Source organism: Galleria mellonella, unplaced genomic scaffold (genome assembly GCF_026898425.1).
Source record: "Galleria mellonella isolate WM207_F2 unplaced genomic scaffold, CSIRO_AGI_GalMel_v1 utg312, whole genome shotgun sequence".
Classification (NCBI taxonomy): domain Eukaryota; kingdom Metazoa; phylum Arthropoda; class Insecta; order Lepidoptera; family Pyralidae; genus Galleria; species Galleria mellonella.
In genome coordinates, this window is record NW_026442074.1 from 5,425,158 (window position 1) to 5,450,797 (window position 25,640).

The 25,640-nt window shown below is 30.4% G+C and overlaps 1 protein-coding gene across 1 annotated transcript; it reads left to right on the top strand.

Annotated features, from left to right (window-relative positions):
* Window positions 1-11,724: 11,724 nt before the first annotated feature.
* On the top strand, window positions 11,725-25,259 carry LOC113515102 (pupal cuticle protein-like). The gene is made up of 2 exons (XM_026899249.3): window positions 11,725-11,887; window positions 24,266-25,259. Exons 1-2 carry the CDS (start codon window positions 11,876-11,878, stop codon window positions 24,980-24,982), a joined length of 729 nt encoding a protein of 242 aa, XP_026755050.1. The 5' UTR covers window positions 11,725-11,875; the 3' UTR covers window positions 24,983-25,259.
* Window positions 25,260-25,640: the final 381 nt, after the last annotated feature.

Consider the following 25,640-nt stretch of genomic DNA (forward strand, 5'->3'; position numbering starts at 1 on the left):
TTATAAATAAAATATGACCGAGTATAGGTATAAAAACATATATATAATAATATAATGTATATACATACACAATACATATATATGCAAATGCATAGTATTAAGTATTATTATTATTATTTTTATTTTTATTAACGTTAACAAGTTAAATAGCACTGATAGTTACCAAAATGTACCATAAACACCAAATAAAAATATTAAGTTGGCGCGTAGCGGAAGCGTGAACTATGCGAGTGGAAAAATGCAAGGTCGGCATCGGTATGACACTTACATTGGCAAATGCAGAATTTACTGTATGCATTGAAATATGTAGTACTGTCGACACGGACGCTACTCTCTGACAGTACAGTATTGTGAGACTCTTTTACATATTGCGATTTTCACACAAAAATTTAACTAACTTACAGACAGACGAGATTCTCAAGTTGTCGGTTTATCTTTTATTTTCATTTTTTTTTTCTATGTTATGTAATATCTGAACAATAAAGATATTTTAATAACTCTTTTTGCAATTAATTAAAGTGTAAATTTTTGACATTTCAAGCTGCTATTTTTTTTATGAGGTTTTCAAAACTTACTTATTATGAGGCAAAATCTATTTATAAACTTACGATTTCATATTCAAAGTTCCAATAATATTTTGATTGTAATATCTCTGTGTTTATCGATATATTTTGTTACTGTTACAGATAAAAATGTGTATTACGTTGTGTTACAACATTAAAAAAAAAATCTTCATCTACATAACGCCAGTTACATAAATGTAAGAATATCAGAAATAGTAAATGGACTACGAGTATGACATTCAATCAGAGACCTACCTACAGAACCCTAAAAATGAAATTAAAGTAAGCAACTATGACCGATAATAAATAATAACTAGTTTTATTGTATATCTGTCAGCAGTGACATGAATAAATCACTAGAAATCCTTCAAGAACCAGCTATTTGTTTAGGAGATCGCGTATCGCGAGCAATTAATATTAATATGCACTTATTTATTATGAATAAATCCTATCTCGCATGTGATAAAAAATACTAATTACAATAAAAAAATTAGAAAATGATATTATTATCATACGAAACCTGAATATTATACATTCTAGAAAATTAGACGTTTTTAATTTTTTTTCCATTACATTAGTGCTTAAATGAATTAATTAAAATGAAGAGATTTTTTATAATATATAGATAGATAAGCAGACGGTCGGGTTGATGGAAAATGATAACCGTCACTCCTGAGGACTATGATATTATGGAAGCATTTAGAAGTAAATACAACCATCCCAACATAGCAACCTCATAGCAGAATGATACGGGTGAAACAGATATACCCAAATAAATTTTATACAAATAAATAGTCTCCCTATAGTAAAATTTTAGAGATATATAAAATAATTGATTTTTAATTTCTTTAAATAATGATCCGAAAACTTATTTATAGTCTCGTGACAACTATATAACCTTAACAGATCCACCCAATTATTAACTGTTCGAAGGTTCCTTTTCGAACCAAACAAAATTATTTTGCACAACATACATTTATAGTGATAAAGTGAAGTAAAAAAATAATTACAGGACATAAAATTAAAGGGAATTGTTCTTAATTTGGATGTAACGTGTCGCATCGCGCCGCAGTCTCAGCTGGATGGCATATAATGGGTCCAGTTATTACATTATTTCCAACTGATCATTCAAGAAGCCTCAAATCCTTGAACTGTTATTTTAATTACAGATATCTTTATATTATACGGATAAGGTTATACAAATACGAGGAGCGATAATAAATTACAGATTTTACCAAACTTTGTTCATATTGTACTAAGCGTTCCAGACTTCATCCGTGACTTAATTATCTAAGGCAAAAATAACATGTGTGCGTATTTTTATAACTATAGTAAGCCGTTAGATGTCAATAGTCAATATAATATACATACACATAAACAAACAATTTCACTTTTATAATATTAATATGTTTAGAAAATAAATGTTATAGAAGTATTATATTCATAAATAAAAACATGTAACTGTGCAACCCTGAATTTGTTAATAAAGTTTATTATTATTATTATTATAAAATATCTATAATGTGTAATATATTAAATAAATATATAAGGACCTTAGATTATAATTAGGACTAAAATTACGTATCAGTTGCGGTCCTGTCGTAGTTCTTTGCGACTTTGAATAAAAAAGAAGGTAACTGTGCATTATAATAGAACAATTCACTCATTTTTAATTAAAAACTCTTGATTATTAAGTTTTACCCATCTGCATTTAAAAGGTTTGATGGATTTTGATAATTAATAGAGTACTTTAATTATGGGAATGCTATATGATGATAATATACAGAAGCCATAAGCCGCCAAAACCTTGTACTTTAACAGAAGTGTCGACATTTTGTGACTTTGTCATATCCACTTGTTTAAACAATAATTTACCTTATTTGCATATTTAAATTAATTTTGGCGAAAAATTGATAAAACTAGTTTTCGTTTAATATGCCGTTTAAGTAGGTACTGGTAGACAGCGAAATTAAAAATCGCACTGAAAATAGTCTATAATAATAATCTCTACCGATTACGAGCATTAATTATAATAACATACCTTGAACAAATGTCTTTTATCTTGGTCTCAGTCAGATCGTTAGTTTTAGTGATCCTATATTAATGGAATAAACCTACAATAATCTTTTTTTTTTTATCTACCAGTATAAATTTCAGATAACAAATTATAATATAATAAAATAAAAATATATAAAAATTATAATAAAATATAAATTTATTATATAATTAGAAAAAGAGTACTATCACAAATACATTGTGATACTCGTGCTACTGGTACTCCTTATGCACTACTATTCCTAAGAACTAAGATATCATATCTGTATCCTATATTTTTAATGCCATATCCTGCTTTTCAAACTGAGACACAGCCATGGAAAACGACATATAATTTTTTGCCATTTTGTGGATATACTTCTTTCGTATATATCACGAAGAGAATCTCCAAAATAAAGAATAAATAAACTTTGAGCATCCTCATATGGTTTGCAATACACATAAAGAGCAACATAAATCAGGAATATCCATCTGCTGTCTAGTCAATGCATGGCTTAATTAACTTTACTGAAAGTGACGAGAAAATATTGATGTGAATACAGATAATATTGATTTATGTTTTCATAATAATATAAATATTGAATCATATTTCATTTTAATATAAATTATGACAAAAATATGTAATTTAAAAAGCACTCATATATAACCCTAAATGGTCATCATCAGTAATATTTGACAGTCGGAATTATTTCGACCTTTATCTTATTCGAGAGGAAATAATGTTTATTAACTATAGAAAAGACAGTCAATTGTCCATCTACAGTTGTGATAATTCATAAAATAATTATATTATTATTCAGAGTTTTATATTTAGAATTATTCACATTATTATAATCAATTTAGTTGACTACTGTTGATTTCTAATCTTATGTAATAAACTTAGAACCTACGTGTACGAGAGGTTTACTCCATATGATCCCAGAAGTTTTTTTTCTACTACTGTATATGTAGTTATAGAAAAAGATATTCTGGGATCAATTGTTATAATGTTGAGACCTTAACGTGCAAAGGATTTATTGAGAAAAAATTATAATTCTTTGCATATTGCATTACTACACGATTCTGGCTTCTGAATCTCTGCTTATCTGCATCAGATTGCTTAAGAACTTTCCAAGGCTAGGTATCCCGTGTTCTAGACATGACTGGCTTAAAATGTAATCGATTTTAACCGACTTCAAAAAGGAATTCAAAAACGAAAGATCTTATTAATGAACTAATAAAATTCACGTCACTGTTTATTTGATTTAAATTCTTTTGTTTAATTCCACTACTATTAGTATGTGTTTGACTGCCAACACTCGAAGTCTGACTACCCCTATTACTACCAGAAGTTCCATAAACTTCTATATTAGCCATCAATCTCGGACTGTCATTTTGTTTACACACGTTTTGCTACATATATTTCATTTCTAAACAGGGAAATTATTAGATCGCTACTCAGAGCATAGTGTTAACCATTCGACACCTGCGAAAGTTTAGGTGCCGAACGAAGTTAGGATGGGTTATACACATACTAATGGTAACGGAATTAAAATTATTCTAATCAAATAACAAACATTTTGTTCAACAAAAAACGCGCTAGTCTTTAGAACTACCAGCTAGAATCGAAATGGAATAGGAAATATTTTTATTTTTGCATTTGATAGTTCATTTCTTAATGAAAATTATAGACTGTTCATCACGATACATCTACAGGCGAAGTCGTGAGGTACAGTTATTATATTTTACAGTATCTTCACCAAATGTAAACAACTTTAATAATTCTATATTAATCGAGTGAATTCCCGTGCCAATTTTATGTCTTTTTTTATTTGTATTTTATTTATTTTTCTCTTAAATTATTACGTACATATCCATCTTAAATTATTTGGCTATAAAATTACAATAAGTCATCTTGAAGCCACTCGAATCTTACAAATTGAATAACAAAGACAAAAAAATGGGCCAAGACGCACCCCGAGGCTTCCATTTTGTCGTAAGATAAATTAAAATCCTATTAACCTTTGTTTGAAATCTTATATTTATTTCTTAATTAATGCATTTCGTGTTATTGTCATAAAAGTACAAGATATTATTATTTTTATATTGTAAATAATAGATCGTTGCATTTTAATTACTTCTTACATGTGGCAGTTTTTATTATAGAAATAATAATTCGATTATATTCAATTGCTACTATTTAGACTAAACTAACATGAAATTGCTGCGAAATACATGAAAAAACATCAATAAATCCAGCAATTTAGTATCTAATGATGTAATTTACGTAAAGCACAGATAATATAAAATGTTATAATATAAAGTATTCTGATAGGATAATAATTCTAAAATGTATAAAACAAATTCTAGACGATTTTCAGTATTGTAAAAATTGTGGTATTACGTGCAGGATAGAATTAAAAGAGATCATTTCAAATAGTCTGTGCCTATACAGTAACTTATGCTTTTTCTTTTTTTTCTGTCGACATATACAACATTAAATGAAAATTATAGCATTAAAATCCTATTGAAATAATAAACAAACAATAATACTTAATAAAGTTTTTTTTTTTTATATTTCTGCGGTTTTGACGATTCAAATATAGCGATATGTTACACAATATATGAATTGCAAAATTTTCTTATTCCATTTAGAATATAAAGGTACTTGACAGAGAGATATACAGATACACTATTCACCTTACTAATAAAAACTAAAACCTTCTACAAATATATTTAACTGTTACATAATTTTCTCACTTTCTTTCAAATTGGGAATTTAACTCAAAAGAAAGAGACAAAACAATTCAATAGTCAAAATAGGTTTTTGAGAAGTTTGACATTTTCATGAATAAGAGGTAAGTAACTATTGATACTCCGTGTAGTCCCGGCATGGAACAGGCCACCCCTTCCTTTCCCGTGGGTGTCATAAGAGGTGACTAAAGAAGGGCGAGGGATGGGCAGCAGCGTCTTACTTATAACATCTCTAAAATCCTAATTGCGGTTGCCAACTCGCCTGCCAAGCGAGGCAACTACTGGCAAAATTCCCCTTATGGGGAAGGCTTATGTTCAGCAGTGGACAGACAACGACTGAAGTAATAATAATAATAAAAACTACTGATACTGCCAGTACAGAACCCTAAAATGAGGTGGTCAGTCCAATACGCCGTAGAACGAGTCACCGATTATCATTTCTCATACATACAAGGACCAAGTTGAGCTGTTTATTGATGACATGTCAATTTGGGAGACAAGATTATTTAAATTGACTTAACACGTTGTGTGGTACATCTTTTAAGAAAGATATTACTTAAAAGGCAATCCATAATTGAAAAGTGACGAATCCAACATACTTTATGCTAGTACATTGTAATTACCTACTCGTTGATATATTTGTATGTAATGTTTTTAGGCTTGTATTATTTGTATTACATAGTCGTCAGTAGATATATATATATATATATATATATATATATATATATATATATATATATATATATATATAATATACACATATATATCGTCATCTTTCTACCCTTATCTTAATTTTTTTTGGGGTCGGTGTAATATGGTTTTATCCATATTGTAAAAAGATTTGGCTTATAGCTTTACGACCGGCCGCCTACTGACGTCAACCCTCTTTGGGAATGCATTTGTTGGTGGTTTCATACATTTGTTGGAAATATTTTTTTTTTATTTCGTCGATACACTGCCTATGTCTCTCAACTAACACGGACGAAGTGTCTACATACATGCACAATTGGAACTTAATGAACTCACTGTCTGTGTTTCCGACAATTATATCGACTTCGTCCGGAAGTCTGTTTCAGGGGGCGTATAGCGCTTTCCGTAAAAGCGTCTTTGTTATTTGTGAGTACATAATACATACATAATAAAATATCGTTTATTTATTGCAGCTCGTTAACACTAACAAGATTTCCTAATTATTTTAGTACTCTGCAATAACACTGTACAGAACTAGTTCGATATAGAGTTTTAATTAATTCTTAATATTTAATGACGCCTAATCTGTAACCTATAAGAAGGTCAACTAATAACTGAATTAATATAATCTACTAAGTATATCCTGCAATTTTTTCCATTGAATTAGAATAAAATATCGTATGAGTTTATGATATCTGTATACTAGATTTTAATTTAAACCATCGTTTAAGCGCAATTTAGGAACAAAATCTAAACATCTAAACTTAGTAAAATATTGGTAGGACATATTTTTAGTTCAATATGTTCTACTAATGTTATAAATGCGTTAGAGATAATTGTCTAATCGTATCAACTATTAACTGTCCACTGCTTAACATAGGCCTCCCCCATAAGAAGGGACTTTGTCAGTAATAACCACGCTTGGTAACCGCAGTTAGGCTTTGATGACGTTTTAAGAGGTGATATGGTATATCGTCTTTCTTTATAACAAAGCTAGCAATAAAACAATTGAATAAAGCAGCTTAGAATGCATTGTACCCTTGTCACCAAGAAAATGAAGGACAGAAAAGTCGAATCAGTTTCAATTTATCTAATGTTACATCTCTAGTAATAATATAAATATGAAAAATTAAATTTATTTGTAACCAGCAATCCAGCCTGGGTTCTCACGTGTAGACAAAAATTTTAAAAATAATATATATAATTATGTTTTGGCTGATAATATAGCTTTCCATAGGCAGACGAATTTTTAAAATCTTTTTTTTTATAACACAGGGGGCAAACGAGTATGCAGCTCACCTGATACACACTGAACACCAGAAGCATTGCAGGTATGCTGCTGGCTTTTTAAAAAGGAATATGCGCTTTTCTTGAAAGTTATATCGTATCGTTTCGGAAATACTGCTGCTGGAAGTTGCTTCGTAAGAGTGGTTGTGCATGGAAAAAAGTGCCTTGAATAAGGCACGGTGGAAGATGGCCACTCATCCAGATGGTTGGGACTAAAGTAATTAAGTAGTAAATCAGTTCATAATGAGTAAACTCCTATGAGTTTATTCATTACAAACAAATAAAGAATCAAATTTTTCCTCTTAATGATATTATTGGATGTACCATATATGAATAAATAAAAAAAAAACTTAATCGCTTTAAACATAACTCAAAAAATTTTAGCAGCGACTGTATTTTATTTACAAAAATAATTCCTACAATAATTATAACCCATGCAAGGTTGAGCCAGGCAGCTAGTATATTATAAATATCCTTCACCAAAAAAAAATCTGTTTCTAAACGTATTTCGTGGCATTTTTTTAGAGTACCTACGTGACGAGGAAAAAAATAAACATGTAACAGTAACTGGTTGCCGAGAATATGAATGAGTCTCATTGAAACAGTTTATCCTAAAATAAAAGGCTACAATACCAAACTGTAAGGAAATATAAATATACAAGCTATCACAGCAATCGTTGTTTTGCTATATATTTTTTTTTTTTTTTGGATAAGGACACGCTAATCATCTAGCGGTATGAAATATATTTGCGACCTAATCTCCTATACATACATACATATCTGTCACATCTATTCACATATCTACCAAATACATAAAAATCGGTCTTTTTCGGAATCACAAACACTAAGACATGCTTTTTTTATATGTATAATTTGCTACAAACTGTAATATATTAAAGTAAAACTTAAAAAGGCATGAACGAGTTCAATTATTACGACAAAAATGTAACTCATTAGAGTTAGCTATTAAGCTAACTAAATATTATTAGATTTCTAGCAGTTTATTGTCCATTGCCAAAATTATATCCCCTATATGTATATATTGCCACATAAACGATCAAAAAATTACACTTCAAAATAAGTATATACAAATTTTGCGTGGTACCTTTTATACTACTTAGACGAATATAAGTACAAATAATTAAATAAGCGATAAAACCGTCTTTTATACCTTTATGTAGGTATACATTTTAATCTGCAATTTATGTTACTGTATTTCACTTAAATTATTTAATTGCCATTGTATATTTTTATGTTTCTGGTGCAATAAAGAGGTGCATTAAATAAATAAACAATAATTTGAACGGTTCATCGGCTCCTTACTACTAAAGTAACGTGTAAATTTACACGCACAGCACCAACAGAATTAAAAAAGGCCTACCGATGTCGCGATGCTACTAGAACCTTTCTAAAGAATTTTACCGTGAAAAAATAAAACCAATAATGTTACTTAGCTGCATTTGTTCTTGAGACTTTCTTACCATTCATAATTTCGTAACAAAAAGTTTTCACATTTTCAATATCTCTTTTAACTAAATGTATTATAATTATATGATATTCTAAAATACGATAATCTGGTAATTGTCGGTTCTTAATCTATTAAAGTAATTAAGTCTATTAACATTAAATTGATGATTATCACTGATCAAAAGGACTACATAAAAATCCCACGCATAAATTAAATATAAGTTCCAACTTCAATTATATATTAAATAAGAATATATTACGAAATAGTTTAAATAACTACATCAGACTTATCATAATGTCAACGGATTTCCTCAAATTGATTTCTTGTTGCAATAATTATCAATATCAAGTTTAAAACATTTGATGGACTCAACTCTGACGATTTATTTGTTGAATAATTTTTCATTTATTTATTTATATATTAACCACAAGAAATCTACAACATGAGTACATTGGACCCCGCACTAGGTGAACCTGTATCGCGGGAGTCCATTAGGGGATTCCAAGACATAATGTTTTACAAATATAGATCAGAGAGCCAATTTTACAAAACAAACATAATATAAACATCGTTAACTAATATAAAAGTGCTTCATGAAAACATGCGCATAAAACAACCATAGAATAACCATAGCTTATATAGATTGTAAGTACAACAATGTCCATGATAAACATACCTACTCTATACGACACCCTTACTGAGGCCTAAAGACTGAAACATCGTACCTCCGTAATCAGTCATTTTAATATCACTTTTCAAACAGAAACATATGTAGATTGTTACGGGGTAGAGGACCTACTTTTATTTTTATACAACTTAGAATGGCAAACAAGCTGACGGCCCACCTTATGGAAAGTGGTAACCGTCGCCTATAGACATGAGCAGTACCATGGACATAAGAGAGTATACTGTTTCGCCCATGATACTCCCCATGCATTGCCATTCCTGAGGACTCATGTGTTATTCCTCTGTACCCAGTAAATTCACGCCATATCCCACCCTTCAAACTGAAACACAGCCATGCAAACACAACTGCTTCACGGTTAAAACACGAATGGGACAGAGGTACCCAAGCAATCGACTTTTGTACAAAGTCTCCCTCTGGTACCTACTGCTGTTGCTGTGAATAAGACAGAAATTCATCTTGACAACATCCAAATTTCATTCCTAAATTGAGAAAGTGAGCCGATATTTTTTTAAATCTCTATGCAAAATATATTTTATTTATACACATATCATAATATTCAGATAAGAATCACGTTCCTGTAGTGGTGGGTAATATATTATATAGCATATCTATATATTTTAGTTACAACATCTATATACTGGTCCAATAACGAATATTTTAAAAATCTATTATTTAAAAAATAATATTAGATAACTGACTTTTCATTAACATATTCGAAAAAAAAATAGATTTCCAACCAATATAGGCGATATAGATGACTTTTTTCCCGCCATTAATGTCTAGAAGAATCCAATATATAGATATCGGATTGATATCGATATAAGTACGTTCTTGTTCAATATTACCGAGTCTAACATCCAATTTGATGTAACCGGTCCTAAAAAGTTTAAGATTGATTGATTGAAATTTTTAATTTAATTTCTTACTTTAAAAGTAGAATTACAAATCGAGTTCGAGATCAAAACGCAATGAAATAACTTGATATCCTGTCATTTCAAGCTTGATTTTTTAAAGAATCTCGATTTACCTTGGATACTATTTATTTAATGCTTATCTCCTCTGGCTAATAATATATATTTCATTGGGGCAACAAAAGAGAATTTAGATTTTTTATTAGGTACATATCTTAATATAAAAATGTAAAAACTTAATGCTATAAAGAATTTCGACAGGTGGCTAATATAGGTGTGCCCACACTGTTACAATTCCGAGTTACAATAGATTCGTGACTTCGAATTCTGAATCTGTCTAATAATCAAAATAAAACTATAAGTGACTTATACTTTCCGAACTCTTGTGCCTATTTCGATTTCGTAATTTATATATTACATTACAAACCATAATTTACATGAAATGTATTTCATCTGAACGCGGACCCGCCTTTAGGAATACCATTATAGTGGCTTAGCAAATTACATAACTGTAACGAAGTTTAGAATAAAGAGATCCATTCTCAATATTTTATTATATTATAATGACTCTATTGTGTGGAGTTAAGATATATAAAGCTTAAAACGTTTTACAGTTTTACGGTGTACATATCTATACATATATTAATATACACAAATTAAAGTTTACAGCTGAGAGCAGTATTTTGTTTATTATTATAATTTTGCCGAATGTATTATTTAATTAAATAAATGTTTGCAGAGATTCTTATCATATTTTCAATCACCGCATGTACCTAATTTACATCATTATGTATATCATTTCAATACCATTTGCACAACGTGATTTATTAGTACATACATTTACACATATTAAAGCACTAACCACAATACAAATCACATTCGCACATTTAATTAACAATTAACATATCAATAATTAAATGGCCTAATATTTTATACGCTACTAATCTAAAATGCAAACAAATGGTATCTACCACAAATTTAATGTTATCATTGACACGACGTAAAATTAACACCCAGCATTGATTTACGATACAATTAACACGTACTGTTGAACATGTGCGTTAGATTAGATATCAATTAATTAGTTAATAAGCACCATAAATCAAAACGAAAAAATAAAGGCATGAGCGCGGGAACAAAGCTAAACTTTACACGTGCAAATTCTAATATGAGACGCACGTACGTCACATACTGCCATACCGATCGCCATTGAAGTGTATATGATATTCGGCTATTATCAATGGCATGTCCCAATACTTTCACCACTGCGGCGCCGCGCCACACCAAACACCCCCTCTGCGCACGCGTCGACGTATAAAAGCCCGCTCCCGCCCTCATTTCGCACAGACGCAAGTTGCACTTCAATATAGCGATTCCTGGAAGATACTAAATCTTCCATCAGCGCTATAAATACGATCTAAAAAAAATCTTTTTTTCATTCTTTCTATTTCTTTCATTACTGTGCTAACCTCTTTTCAAAATGAAATTTATGGTAAGTACTTTTTTCTATCAAAGTTTTCTATCAGGAATGCAACCGTAACAGTGGCAAATATATTTAGTAATGTAATAAAAATAAAAAATAAAGATCTCTATTTAAAAAAAAAAAGAAAACTGGTGATAATAGCAGTTAAAAAATCTTAAGTTAAAAGCAAAAAAGATATGATATAATAGTACTTACACGCTATTTTTACGGTTTCATTCAATTAATAAACTCGTGTGTATCGGTTTCCTATTACTATAATCTAATTTATTGTTCTTCTATCTGATATTGGGAGGCGGTTGCGAACACTTTGTTTTCAAATACCTCGCCTTGCCCAACATGCTAAATGTAGAACGCTACGGGACACCTGACCTCTGTAGCACTACAAGTCTACAGTCAATTGCATAGCAATAAGTCTTTTCTAATAACTAAAGTCAATGTAAACATAATACAATAATAGATAACGATCAATGAATGATATCTTAGATCAGATAGAAGACCTATAAATCAAAGTCTTTGTTATTACTATTAACTTAAAGATATCAACAATATTTTTAAGTTTGTTATGTTTTTAAAATACCTAAATTAAAAATGTAAGAAAAAGTAATAAAAGTTGAATTAAACCTATATAGGTAAATAAACTACAAGACAAGAATGATGTAATATAAATATACTAATAAAGTAATAATTAATCTATTTTTTTGCGTGCAAAGCAAGATAAAGTTAATGAAGTCAACAATCTTTGTATAGATACAAAAAACATCAGCTTATGTATCTTAATGAAAACAAATTAAAATCTGAGAGAAAAATTATTAATAGATAAATTAATAAAACAAATTATTAATAAATTAAATGAATAAACTATTTAATAATAATAAATGTCGCGAACGACCGCCTTAAGTTGCCTTTTAATGATAGGTTGTTACATTTAATAAGTACGCCTATACCTATTGCTTAACAAAATTTGTTACACAACCCTGTGATGGTAGTTCAATACAATTATAACACCTTCCTGTGGAACTGTATTTCAGCCAAAGGAAATATGACAGAATTATGCTTATGACATAGAAATATACGAACGGAAATGATGAAATTATAAACATTTACCTCTTTGTCGAATTTCGTTACAAATTCTTAGACGAATTAATAAGTGTACTCAGAATTCGTAAGTTACTATATTTTTTTTTAAATTATCGTGATTACATACATCAGCATATAATCAAGAAGTGTGTGTATAATATATTATTCACAAATCCTGACTCTTGATTGACATAACCAGACGACTTAACGTAAAAAATTAATTGTTAGGAATCTGCAGTTAATGCATCTAAAGTTCATCCTTTCTCGAAATCCTACTTTGAAGACAATATGACTAATATGTAGTGTATATAAATAGCAACAAATTATACTTTATAATAGTTAACGTGAATGCACAACCTGTCACAGTTCTATTGATAGTTAACTGGCGTGTGAACAACTGGGGCTCTGTTGAAAACAAAAGTTGGCCAGGCGTGTGTCGTGACGGGCACTCGTGCGCCCGCCCAACCGCGGCTTTGTTAACAAACAGTCATACTCCACTATACCTAACTAGGAGAATTTTTATTCTCTTAGAAAAAATATTTATGCTTCTAACTATAACCAGAGTAGTTATTTTGTGTTTCATTTTATTTTCTTTATGCAGCATTAAGAAAATAAAGATGCCAAACTTATCCTCCTTTTTATATATTATTACGTCACATGGACACATGTAAAATTTCATGCTATCTGTTAAGTTAAACCTTCAAATTCTGAGCTAGCATTTTACGAGTAAGATTATAAGGTAAACGCTGAGATCATCGCGCAGTAATGTTATTTAAAGCAAAACGTTTAGGGCAGTCTCTTACGTAACCTTTACTATATAATTTTAATATTAATCCATATTATTACAAAACATAATTAAAGATTGTATTCCACGAAAAACCGACTTCAATTGTGACATAACCAGTTAATTTGATTTAATAATTAAACTACAGATTCGATTTTGATAAAATATCTATAAGATCAATCTGTAACCACATCCTTTCAGATTAAAGAAAAACAATTTCCTAAATCAGTTTAAAATAAAACTAAACTGAAATAAATAAAACTAACGGAGTTATGAGGTATCAAACATATAAAATAACGGAATTAAAAGCCTCATTCTAATTTCTAGAATGTAATTCTAAAATGTGATTACAAAGAGAGTCAAAATACATTTGCTAATTGCCCAGGAGACCATCAAGATATGCTCATACCTACTTACGTTTTCTTTCCTCATTTGATTCAAACTGGCGTAAATTATACAAAAGAACAAGAACTCGAAAAGAGTGAAGAACGAAGCGAAAAAATAAAGTTCATTAGCTACAGAACGAATATATTTGGCATATTTAGCAAAAAAAATCATGACATACTTTTTCAAAATAACGGTATAGTAAACAAGAACTAAAATCAATAAAATGTAATAAATAAAAAGAATTATGTAAATTATACACCAGAAAAAAAATCTAAATGAACAAACAGACCTTTTTCATAATATTTAATAGAAATGCTATTAATTCCTTTTTTCTACTTTACAATAAAAGATAATACTATCTTATAACGAATATTTAACTTAGGGTAAAAAAAATTATGTTACATAGCCAGATAAACAAATGTGATGAAATTATGTATAGGGATTTTGCTTTAGCCTTTCTTTAGATCTAACAATCACTCCGAGAGTCTGCTGATTATTATAAATAGGAAATACTATCAAATTTTAGCAGTATATAAACACTAAGTAGAGCTACAATAGAATTCTCACTCTCCTGGAGAAATGACTGAACTGGACTGTGTGACTGGAGATACACAAATAAAATAAAATAGTGTCAAAAAACTAGAGAATACAATTATAATGAAATTATTATATTATTTAATTGCAAAAATAAAATAGTCAAAAATAACAGATACATTCATATATACACAAAAATACAAGCAAATTGGGACCCTTCTCCATTTTGAAGTCGGTTGAAATCATAAAATTTCCCACTAGTCTGGACTCTCGGTCATTGCCACTTAACATTTTAATTTCACGCTCTATTTCCTAAATTCCTTGCATAGTTGTTAATTATACAAATTTGCATTGCCTCAGCCTTGCTACACTCGCTACGGAAATCCGCCAACTCGGTTTATCATAACCTACTACGACGCATACCTAATGTACACTTTAATTATTATACTTAAAGTGATTAAAGCATTCGAGTTTAAACACTATTGCAACATTTCTGAAAGACACGACAGAGATTTATTTAGATTTGTTTTTACAGGTTTTTACATTTATGAGATCTTTTTTACTGATTATTGTATAGTTTACACCAAATGTAATATATCTTATCTATCTTACTTACTAAAGTACTTACTTACAAAAGTGTTAAGATATCACGTGTTGTCTTATTATAACTTTTTTATTGACTAAAATCCTAGAAAAAGAAACATAATTTACTTGGGGTATTTATTTATAAGAGTTTCATTTACATTTTTTTTTGTATTGTAATGTATGATCACGTATTTACTAAAATAACTTGCACTTGTCTCATTATATAATATATTCTCTCTACTGCCTATTTACATAATCAAAACAATTTCTCATTAATATGTCTTTCTCATAAAAAAATTATTTCGCTATTATTGTAATTACCGTGTACTTCTTTTATAACATAGATACCTTTTGTAATTATCGTGTACTTCTTTTATAACATATATTAAATATATAATATAATAATTTATTTTCTACCATCTACCATTTTAATTAATTGTTAATAACAATAATTAAAATATATAAAATATTTTTTGGTTAATATAAAAATAAGTACAAACACAAAATACAAATGTACAAACATAACTCTAAATTAGACACAAACAATTCATACTTCTTCATGTTAATTACTTATACAAATGTCCTTTTAAAACATAATATAAAAATTACCTTGTCTCATATATAAAAGATTTCAACGCGCTTTAGATTTACATATGTAATGGTATACCTGTTTGTTTTGAGTTGTATTCATATACTAATGTACAATTATATATTTCTAGTTTTTTTCTATCTGTGCCATAAGCGACCAATCATAGATAGTGTATAAAAATAATATTCTATAGTACATAAGCCATGTCCCTTAACAGTTACGCCTTGAAAATATTCATTAATAGCTTTTACAAGGTTTATTTAAATTCCTTTTATTGTAAAGTAGTATAATAACTTTTTTTCTTCTTTTGGCTTCGTCTAATAATAACATCGTTTTAGATACACAAAAAAGTGACATGACTGGGCAGTATTATTTAGGTCGTTGTTATTAAACGTATTGTTTTAATGAATTCGTGAGTTGCATGTTAATGACCTCTCAAAACCGGAACGCAATAGAGCATTTCAATTGAACGATTTTAAATTGGATTAGACAATTTACACTTTTTTTTTGCAATAGCAATAAAATAAGTATTCGTACTAAAGTACTAAACAGAGACGCACTTAGGATAAACTTTTTTGATTCGCATTCTTTATTTGTATTTTCTTTTAGAAAAGTGTTAAATTGATTTAAAGAAAATCTGTTTGCTTATATTTCTAAATATCATTTATTTAAGAAATATTATGTTTTTATTTTTTGGACATTCAGTAGAATATTGAAATAATAGGCATTATACTACTTACCTCTTAAGAATACCAATAAATGAAATAAGTTTACAAAAGACATCGTAGTATTTATGATAATCTATATACATGATTGGATTGGATGTTAACTATTTAATGTTATAAATGTAATTGAAAGATTATAATTCTTATATAATACTTTCAGAATAGATATATCGCAGTTCAGACGATGTTTTTAGTCTCATTCATACATAATACAAGTACAAAAATCTTAATAATATTTAAGGACGCGTTGGGTATCCCTAAATCCCTCCCTGGCGTTCCATCAGCCGTTATGCGAATTAGAGCACGAACGGAACCCGACCGTCGGTCGACCACAAACCGCCCGCGCTGCGTCGTGTCAATGTCACTGAAAGTTGACCGGCGCGGCGCGGCGCACTACGCGCTCCACTGCTGTCAGACCACGATTGTCCTTAGCCCTTTGTTGTTTGCATTGATTTAATATCGCACTAATATAACTTTTCAATATCATATTTTAGTTACTTATGTTGTATTGTTACACATTAAAATAAATAACGTTTATAAAAAGTTAATAGCTCTCTTATGGGAATGGGCATTAAATATTATAGTAAGATACAGAAGGATATTTTGGATCTACCTTTCAATAAATTAAAAACTATTAAAAAACACTTATGAACAAAGCCTATTATACAGTAAATGATTACTTGAATGACAAATGTCATGGTATTTAATCGATTATGCACGGACTTTTTAATACCAGTAATTTTAGACATTATGTACCTATTTAAATAAATAACGTAATGTTAAAATTTAATTAAAAATATTTATTAAAAAATATTTAAAACAGTTATTAAGGATTCCTTTCAGAAGATAACAACCCTGCATTTATAAAAAAAACTATCTTTGTAGTAGTTAAGTGCTTGTAAACAAGTCTGTTTGAATGAAAACAAGACTTTGAATTAAATTTCGTAAATCTTTTTATCTATATACATATATTTATATTTGTTAAAGTTGATCAATTCGTTTACACACTCTCTCTCTCTCTCTCTGTCATTCCTTATGGCAATGTATGAGGAAGGCCTCTGTCCAGCAGTGGACGAATAATGGCTGAACTGATGATAATGATGAACTCGTTTTGATTATACATCAAACTATTCAATCATCGGATGATTAAAAACATTTACATCCCAATTTTCGATAATAAACTAAATTAGCTGTAAAAAATCGTCATTATTGATTATATATACGCTACATAAATAGTATTAAATTTATAGATTATAAAATTCTTCTCTATCAACTCAAGTTCTACTCCTTTTATATGTGTACACGTCGCGTCTACTTTTACATTTTATTCTCAGTAATAATAATATTTCAAAGACTTCAACTGACATTTTGCGCATGCAGTTGAAATCGATATACAATTATCTGTATCTTGTTACCAATCACTGACTATACAAATACACAAACATCGCCCACGCCCGTGCACTGTGAATTGTCATCGGGTCTGGCGTTATACTTTACCACTTGTTACCTACTCCATATACGATCGCAATGTCAGTAGTCCGGGTTTTGTTTACTTTTCACATATACTTGATTCACTCTTACTACCAAAAATGGCAATGCTAAGGCTTTAAACATACATACATATATATCTATTACGCCTGTCTTCCATTAGGGTAGGCAGAAACAATAGAACGCCAAATGTTTCGATTCAAACAAGCCTCTTTTGCTTCCTTCAGAAAACTTTAAACATCTAGAAGGTAAAATAATAAAAATCCTCTTTTATGTTAAATAACATTTAAACAATAGGCATGCCCTGTGTGCGTGCAGTTATTGATTACCTCATCTCACTTTGATGATCCTTAATTAATATCGGGTTCAGTTAAAAGGGGCGCACCTATCAAGCGAAGTCCACGGGTGTCGCTTGTCGCACCGCTCACTAACGCTTTTTGTCTGCATTCCATCGCGCACCAATTTAGAAGGGCATGCCCACGCAACGACCTACGGCACTTGAAAGCGATATCCTAATTATAATTAAACTTGCGATTCGACCCGGCTTCGAAAGATAAATAGACTTTTCGAGTGGGAGGAAGGGATTGTTAGTAATGGTGATCTAACAACGCAATTACTAGCAATATACTCTATCAAATTAATCTTCTTATGTCCAGAGAGAACCCTGGATACCATACTGTTTAATTTTTATGAAATTCGTCATCATGGGCTAACTGACCTGCTTTATCTTCACTTATCATCCCTCACTGGTGCCCCGCCTGCACCATCGATATACGTTGTTATCATTCATAATCGCATATTAAAAAAATTGGAACTTTCAATGATAACATGTTACTCGTTGATACATTATCAACTAACTACAAGTGAAAAACTATCCACAAGTGATTTTTTTTTAAATTAATTAAGTAGTTTCTAAGTTTATCCATTACAAACAAACAATAAAATCTTTCCACTTTATAATATTAGTATAAACAACTACCACTACTTATGAATTTCGGCTACTATGATAATTTACTAAGATTATAAATATAAAATCACAAATGCGAAATATTAACAAGTATAAGGAGTTTTTTCGCGGACATTATTTGAGACATACTAAACACGTTGAAATTAATGTCTATCTTTACATTTATTACACACATTACGATAAAATTGTTAAAAATTCCAGCTAATTTTATAACTGAAAGATGTCAGTCCAAATTAAAAACTATTGTAATATATATTACATCAGAATTAATCGAGCAAGTCGTGAAATATAATACAACGAAGAGGTAAAGGATGTGTAAATTAAATTAAATAAGTCTACTATATTTTTACAACTAAAATTAATTTCATGTGGAAAAAGTTACTGGAAGGTAGTACTGTACCTAATATAAGAATTATTTAATTTTAATATCACAAATAGGCACCTAAAGTAGAATAGAATGAACTTCCAAATAGGAAAATCGAGGAGATTTTCCTATTTTGAAGTTCCTATATTCAACTGATGAACGCCTACAATTAATAGACATAGACAACAATGGCTACACTTCACTGCGCTGGATATGTCAACTTACTAAGAAAGATGAAATGGGCTTTGAGCTCGAGGAAATATGGCTTATATTTAAAAAATGGATAGAAGCTATATAAATGCAGTTAAATATAGAGTAAGGTTTCTTCGTCCAGTTTTTGACATGTGACAAAATATATAGTATAGCGATACAAGTTTTCCTATCCAGCGTAGTGAGATGCGCCTGAGTTACTGAGTTGACGCAAAAAAATCGTTGAGTTACCTATGTCTAAAAATTATGATGATGAGCGGATCTAGTCTTTTGAAGTTTTGAAATAATACCTGTAAATAATGATATTCTATTAACATTTCAAATAAAATTATAGAATCTGAAAGTAACACTAGTAACAGAAATTGCAAAAGAATAATTAGAAGGAAAAATGTTTATTATGAATCCTTGTAATAAATTGCATCAGCCATAAATGATAATGACAACGACAACCACTTTCAGAAGGAAGGCCATTTTAAAATGTAAAGTAATAAAATTTCCAATAACATTTAAATATGGAATTATTCGAGATATTTGATAATTATTATAAATGAAACATTAAATTACTAATAAAATATGAATACAATTAATTGACAGAATGATTTTGTGTTCTATTCTATTCTATGTTCAGATTTTAAATTCAATAAAAACTTGACATTAAAGAAAAGCTACTCTTATGAAACGTGTTTTTTTTCGACTTATTTTTAATTATATGTAGTTACATGTGTGTTTATTACGAATATTTTTAAACTAATAGATTTTTTGTACGTATTTTATCACTTTTTTTTTTCTAACAAAAATTACTATCACCATAACATTAAGAGAAAAAAATGAAAACTGCAAATGTGTTTGACAAGCGAGGGTAACCAGTCTCAGAATGTGACGGTGGGCAGGTCCGGAAGACAGGCTTCCTGGTTCTTGACCTTCGGGTGGCCTTCAGACCTTGGCGCCGCTCACTCAATGCAACCTACTTTATTATTTGGGTGAATATCTATTTGTGACTGAAAACAAAAATGGGAATATATGATTAATTTAACTAATGTTCTTAATATACTTAAACAATTAAATAAATTATCTATTTTAAATTATTTTGAATTAATTTTTAGTACTCAATATAATAGGTAAAAGTTAATTTTAATTTGTCAGGAGTTTCAAAAATCAATTTAATAATAGAAAATTATTTTATTTTTTAATGAATTAAATTATATCAACATTATTCTACAAACCTTTCCCCACTATACAATAAAAATGAAAATATAATGAATGATAACTTTATTGTAAGAATGAAGTCGTAATTAATAATTATTACATTAAAAAAAACATCACATTTTCACAGAATAAACGGGCATGACTTCGACAATTTCAACATAGTTAAGATAAGAGACGTATGTCAAGGGCAAATATTTTCACGAAAAGTGCAACCATTGCACGCGATCTAATCTAAATTACTTTTGTAACTTTGCACAATTCAAAGCGACTAACGCACATAGATATATAAACATCTATCTATTATATTTTATTTTGATGTTTGGGCTTTTACAGGCTGTTCAAATTTATGATACAAAAATTTAAACATTAACACCAATATGAAGCTTTATATAATATGTTTAATGTTCGAAAAAAAAATTTTGCATCATAAACAAAAAAGTTTTATTCTTTTTTTTTCGCTTAATTTCTATTAATTTCTATACAACATATACTTAATTAATAAGTGAGATGATTTTTAATGTCATAAAATCTTCGATATTTCTCACAAGCATAACGCTGAGTACAAATCAACACAGAAATCCTTTAGATATTTTCATAAACCAATCTCAATTAGGAAACGTTCATATCGCATTTATATCAAGTCACGACGGTTTAATAATGACCCTAAATTAATTCTAAGTACTAAGTAATAAAATGTCATATTAAATATATCAACAATTCGATGATGTTGTGTGAGCGAGCCGCGACGTGGAAGGGCCACAGAGGAAGGTGATCTGCATAGCCTGTAAACTGGACCAGAGCCCTGACATCGTTACGTGACTCCGAGACGTCAGCCCGCCCGCAAATTCCTCGCCTATGCACTCATCTCATTGAATTTCCATCAACAATATTGTACATTAGATCATTTGTGGAATAAGTTTGCTGGCCAGTAACTTTTTCATTAGGAATACCTATAGATAATTCTCATTTAAAGTAATTGATCATATTTTTATGAATTAGCCTTTTAGTACATGAGATTAAAGAAAACATAATCATTCTGTTTTACTTGAAACTATTAGCAATAAAAAAGATACAGCCTTTAAAGTATTAATATGGCTTGATCAAATTATTACGATATTGAATCCTATTGTTTTTGTCGGTACAATTCTTTTATTTTCCTACTAATCTCTATCATTCGTCAAACCTAAGCTAATTCTTCTTTTACTCATGTCAACTTTCACACATTTTTGCTTCGAGTATTAATAAACAAAAATAAGTAACGTAGATACATGGTCACGTGTATACTTCACTGGATAAATAAATAATGGATCGTATCCACGTAAAGACTAGAGAATGTTAGACAATAATAAGTATCATTCATTGATCGTAAAATAAACCAGCACCAATTAAATAATATTTATGGTGATAACTGATAAGCCTACGAGCCCATTAATCTAGAGTAATCTAGATAATCTAATAAACTTACCTATGTTTAATGTCACTTAACTGCATTTAAGCCTTTTCTAAGGTTAACCTTGTATCTATTTTTGTCCAAAGCATTTGAATGCTTTTGTATGACAAAGTCGCACAGTAATTATAACTTGTTCATTTATGTGGGTTTTGGTCGACATTTAGGTTTATTATTGCATCATAATTCAATTAACACTATGCCGGTAGGCTTCTAAGACAAATCATTAATACATTACAGTCTTATCTAACCAATTCTACCATTCAAATTATATTATTATTCCTTCAGTAAAGTTATGATGACATTCATAATTTAAATAGGTACATCACATGAAAAATTACTAATTGCATAAGTTGCAATTCACTTGCTTAACGATTATCAATCTTAACATGTTGAAAATAAGAGAAAATATTTGTATATGAATTAAAATTTCAATGGAACATTCAAAGTGACATAAATTAGTACAAATGAAACTATAAAATTAGTTTGTAAATAACAATAACATTTTAGTACTACATTGATCTGGAAACATAACTATTTTAACTGTGACTATTGCTCTATTTATTATTACTATTATTTAGACAATTGTTTAGTTTAATTCTTTTTCAGCAGTATTATGTTGTAAATAGATACGTTTTGAATTTACGCTTTTGTTTAACCTGTAATTAATCCAATATGCAACAAAATATGCATCTATATTGTAATATCTAACTGTATAATAGGCATACCTACATAGTAATGCCTAAAACTTTTTAATTAAAGGTAAAATATGATTCTGTAGATATATACATAGAACACGGTCATCAAGCTTAAAAACAGATTCAAAATATTACAATCTATAACTGTCTTTTCGTAATTTTTTTCTTTTCGGACGTATTGTTTTTAATGGGTCGCAACGAAAATTAATTTAACGCAAACATTACACAACAGCATTTTTCAATTATACTGTCATCAGTTAATGTCACTTCAATATATAATCGTATTGTATGTATATATTTTTTAACCCTGACCTTAATCTTACCTGACCTCGTATAATTTATTCGCCAAATTAATATAGAATGACCAATAATTAATAAAATTATGTATTATATTTACAATTCTTTTTTAAATATATTAGATTATTGTGTTTATACGATACAACTTCTTCCAAGTATATTATTTGCTAGGTTCTATTGTGTCATTGCATGAATTATATGTCTACTAGTTCATATTTTAACGTAGTCAACTCAATACTAAGTCTCGCCCACGAAATCTATAGAATTTAAACGCACAATCATTTTGTTACAAAGAGAAATCTGAATATTATTTGTCTTTTGTTAACTAGAGCTTGTTTACTTTTGAATTTTATCATTTTTCAATATTCATTTACTCTAACTTGTTACATTTTTATACATTACAGTCAAAACGAATAATAATATAATATAAAAAACATATGTACAATATACTTACTCGCCTTTTAATTAAATACTTAGTACTCGTATCTAAAACATGTACTCTATGAATTCTCGAATACTCAAAATTTTACGAAACATTACCGCTTCTCTTGCATCATAGATCAATTTTATCGTCAGTCAATGTAGCAGGTATAAGCAACGACTGTCATGTTTGTCATGTTGTCATTTTCATAAAAGCTAAATAAAATTAACAACCAGTGGACACCTGTGACTGACCAGAACGGGGTCGACTTATCAGCACAACTAGAATTATATAAATATTGTATCGACTTGTTCAACAGTTAATGAAAGGGCTATAACAAGCAACGCTGTTTGCAATTACTCGCGTACAGCATTGGTACCTACAACAGCAATAACTCGGAATATTATCTGGTTAATAAAGGATATGCTAAAGTTTAATACAACAGGTTCTATAACTCAAGATCAGATAATGCGGGCAATGTCCGATTACGATTCATTTACTTTAACTTATTAGAACATGTTTTATCGGTAATACGTTGTAGTACTCTTAGATATACATATTTGTGATTACAATTAGTTAAAACTAATTTTATGTTTTATTGCTCACAGATTGTCACAGCTTGCTTGGCGTTGGCCTGTGGAGCACATGCCTCTGGCTGGGCTGGCCCCCCCGCCAACATTGCTCTGTCCCAAGATGGACGTAACATCCTCGACACACCCGAAGTAGCACAGGCCCGTGCGTCCCACCTCGCTGCCCTTCAGCAAGCAGCACAGAACAACCCTAATCCCAACGACGATGGCTCCTACGATCCTCGCTGGGACAACGAAGAGTACTGGCAGCGTGCTGAGCAACCCAAATGGAACGCCGCTCCCGCTCAATCTTGGAATGCTGCCCCCGCTCAATCTTGGAACGCTGCTCCTCAGTGGAACGCTGCCCCCGCCGCCCCCGCATGGAATGCCGCTGGTCAAGCCCCCGCTCCCGTTGCCGAAACCCCTGAAGTAGCGCAAGCTCGCGCCGCTCACCTCGCCGCACTCTCTGCTGCCAAATCTGTCGCCCCCGCCCAGCAACAATGGAGCGCACCCGCTCAACAACAATGGAATGCTCCTTCTCCCCAACAGTGGAATGCACCTGCTCCTCAGTGGAATGGAGCTCCTTCCTGGCAAGGTCAGCAAGCTCACCAACCCGCCAACATCAGGCTAGCAAATGACGGTTCCGGCATCTTAGACACTCCCGAGGTAGCGGCGGCGCGCGCTGCCCATTTAGCGGCTCACCAACAGGCGGCGCAATCCGCTCCCCCTGCGCACGCTCCTCAGCAGCACTGGTGAAGCTCTTCTTCTCTTCTCCGTCCGGCTGGACGCAGCGCTAGCCCGTAGCTCGCGGTTATAAGAACCACGTGTGTGCCATTACGCCCTAGGTCTGCGTCGAGGCGTCTATTCCTTCCTCCGATCTCTTCTTTTAGGAACTTTTCAAAGTGCAAGTGCGTCAGCCTATTCTATCCTTGTGGCTTTTTGTTACTTTTATAAGGAAATTATATTAAACGAACATTTTGTACATAATAATTGTATGTATGCGTAATAAACGAAGTATATAGAAAGGAAAATACTTCAGTTGTTTAAATTGCTCACCTGATATTATGCATAAATTGTAATAACCAAGGCCAGCTAGTAAAATGCACCTAAACAAGATGGATAGGATTGATAATATAAAATTGCAAGCCAGTGTTTGCATCGAACTTGTTGACGTAACTTGATTATACCACTTTAAAGAATAAATAGTGTTAGGTATCAATAGTATCAAAGAAAATTATATAGAGAATGGTTTGATAGTATATTTTGATACTTTATAATATCATAAAAAGCAATACTTAAATTATTTTTTAATTACTGACGATTTAATTGACAATTGGTAAACAGATAGACCATGCCCCAGGTTCACACTTTTCATCCTAATTCGCTTGGGTAATACCGAGGTCTATAACCATTA